Below are 3,144 nucleotides of genomic sequence, written 5' to 3'. Positions count from 1 at the left end.
TCATAATGTATGCGTAATAATGTTCTGCCTTCTTGGCTTTTCTTTCTCCAACTGGGTAATCATACCCTTTAAGATGTGAATAGTAGTAGAATGATTTTCCTCCATTTTCCCTATCACTTCTGTTAATTGTTTTATCTGGGAGGATTTTTCCCCCCAACACATTGGTCTTATACTATCTGAATGTCTATCCAGTTGTTCTCTGAAAAACAAATATTATAAAAATAAAAAAAACAAAGCAGACATATATAAAACAAACACTGATCCAGCAAAAACAGTTATATCATTGTCTATTAATTTAAGACAGAAAACGCATATTGAAGAAATAACACCTTTATAAAAAAAATGCTTTTTATATATAATTGAGACTATGTATAAAGAGAGATAACTCGATATTTTTTTCCTATAAACAATGTAGTTGTGTGTATCTGTATCGTTGATGGTTACAATATCTTTTCCTTTTAATGCTTCTTTCTCTATTTTTCTCACTGTTACAATCTAACAACGTTCAAAGATAATCATTGATTATCAGCCAGAGAGTTTTGTTTTTTGTTTGTTCAGCGCTTAATCTTAAAGTATCCTACCCCATTTTTTTACTTTTAATAATGATTAAGGTCATATCTCGTGTTACGGTTTCATATGTTTAATAAATATACTACGTTATGACATTAAATCTTGATTTTTGGTTTGTAAACAAATGGAAAAAAAACAATAAAAAAGCAACTTACCTTTTCATTTTCTGATCATTTTCTTTATCCTCTGTTATCAACCGTCGTTTTACCCCTTTTTTGCTGAATAAAAAAAATCATATACAATATATACAAAATTGATTCATTGGTTGTTGGAAAAGATTTCATGTTCATTAGGTCAAAAATAAATTAACAATAAACACAATAGATAGGTTTTGTAATAAGGTGGTCCGCGGGAGATCAAGGTCGGAGAAATGTAGATTACCACGGGAAATCGGAGAGTATATTGCATAGGGACAGAAATTCAGCCTTGCAACAGGTCACCTACGGATCCCCTGGAAGAGCTGTTGCAAGGTTTCTTAACGTGCAATAAGCGTGACACTTTCTTTACACGAGACATCATATTTATCGCCCCTATTCTGACTGGATGTAACTGCAAATTTGTACATCATATACCGAAAATTCACATATCTAAAACTTACCTAGGTGATTTCTTTTTTTCTGGTGATAAAAGTGAACTCTCTCTTGAAGATTCCACTTCATAGAATCTCTTTACACCACTACAAAATTAATCGTCAAGTTCTGAATATCAACGAATGGTTAATTTTTATGTTTATTCTTGGAATGAAAATGAACTAAAATAGTAGGATATAAATGTTAACAGCACATTCCCATTTTTGCGAAGATATAATGTTGTAGTTTCACATAACAGATAGAAAATGCATATATATATATATATATTTTGATAAATAAAAAGTCCTTGGTACAGAAAATATAATTTAAAAGTAAAAAACACAAAAAATCACATCATAAATCGAACATTGTTTCTGTTAGCGCTTTCACCGCATCTCCAGCGGTTCATCAGACAGAATTGTTATCGTTAATAGTAACGACTTGTGACGTTACGTTATAGTAACGACTTGTGTGTTCGATTTATGATGTGATTTTTTGTGTTTTTTACTTTTAAATTATATATATATATATATACAACCAATATTTTTTATTTTCGCGAAAAAATATAGACTAAGCAAAAGTTTATACCTGCAGTTACTGACATTTTTATCCATTACTCCGAAATAGCATGTGTTTAATTATATTGAAATGTCTCAGAGTTACAAAAAAAATAATGTTATTGTCGATACATTCGTGTCCCAAATTCTTAATTTCCATTTAGTTAGGTACAATATTCCTACAAAAATACAAGAAGAGACAAGGAAACTTACGATATTGGTTCTTCTTTAAATACCGTGCCAAAATGAATGGGGCTACTCTCCTCCCCTCTCGCATCTCCCCCACTCCATGGAAAGTCTTGTAAAAATAAATCAGTCTGCGAACTAAAAAAGAGATAAATCATTAATGTTTTCTTGTACATAAACTAAAATGTGTTATAGGTAATTGAAAAGATATCAAACTTCCATTATTCAAATTGATTATGTAAAAGAACTTAAATTGAAAAAAAACCATGAATGTTTATGAAATAAATCAAAAAAAGAATAAAATCGATGGTAACGATTTTAGAATGAACTTTGAATGTTTATAAATCAAATATGTACTCACTCGGTCCAGTTGTATACCGAATCCTCGTCTGGTAAAAAATTTACCATTTTTCTTTTCTATTGTAAAAAAGTATAAAACATCAGAACTTTCGTAAATTGACACATACGCACACATATACATATACATTTGAAGTTCAGAAATTTATTAGAAATAATATTTATTCTAAATTAAGCAAGTCAAAGTTGTTTAACCACAAAAAATCTTTTTGTTTCACATATTCTTATAATTGATTGGAATCAAAACTATTTTGTCTAAAACTGTATCGAAATATTGATTTAAAAAAAAGAAAAGAAAAAATTGAAACCCTTATTTTAAGACCAAAAAAAAAAGTAAAGTTATCAATTAATGCACATACCTTTCTCGGAATCAAGTTTTAGCTTTAAGGTGAGTCGAATGTAGTTTGAAATTCTTACTTTTTTCAGTTGTTTTTATATCAAGTTAAGGCCAACCTTGTCCTTTATACAGTCTAATTAAATTCCTCTCGTTTTTTTTTCCCATCACGAAACATCAATCAAAATAGTGATTAACAGAGTTTCATGATTAACCTAAATTTTATTAATCTATCTAGCACATGTATTGTACTTTAGGAAATTCACTCCATTAACTTTTAACCAAAATTAGGGCGACCTAATTTATATTGCGTAAATGGGTCATTCGCGGTCATTTTTTTTGGGGGAAAAAACAAGATAAAAAAAAATGTGTAAAAGTTAGATTCGAATAGTTTTTCCGTAAAAATATTCATTTATTCACTTTTTATTTTTAAAATCATATAATAATAAAAAATACTTATTAAATAAATAGTAAAAAATGCATGCATCGTGTATCCGTCCTCCCTCGTTATCGCATATTGACCGCGAAATACTTATTGACCGCGAAATCAAAATGGCAGGACGTCACGTAA

At 29.4% G+C, this 3,144-nt stretch overlaps 1 protein-coding gene across 1 annotated transcript; it reads right to left on the bottom strand.

The window, feature by feature from the left end:
* Nucleotides 1–2,820, bottom strand: LOC139494452 (uncharacterized). The gene is made up of 5 exons (XM_071282612.1): nt 2,244–2,820; nt 1,910–2,020; nt 1,169–1,246; nt 726–788; nt 1–199 (listed from the first exon to the last, which is right to left on the bottom strand). The coding sequence occupies exons 1-5, from the start codon at nt 2,288–2,290 to the stop codon at nt 1–3; spliced, it is 498 nt and encodes a 165-aa protein (XP_071138713.1). The 5' UTR covers nt 2,291–2,820.
* Between the last annotated feature and the right edge of the window lie 324 nt (nt 2,821–3,144).

The sequence above is a fragment of the Mytilus edulis genome, chromosome 11 (genome assembly GCF_963676685.1).
Source record: "Mytilus edulis chromosome 11, xbMytEdul2.2, whole genome shotgun sequence".
NCBI lineage: Eukaryota > Metazoa > Mollusca > Bivalvia > Mytilida > Mytilidae > Mytilus > Mytilus edulis.
The sequence above is the reverse complement of the archived record's forward strand: the minus strand, read 5'-3'. Positions and strand labels throughout refer to the sequence as shown.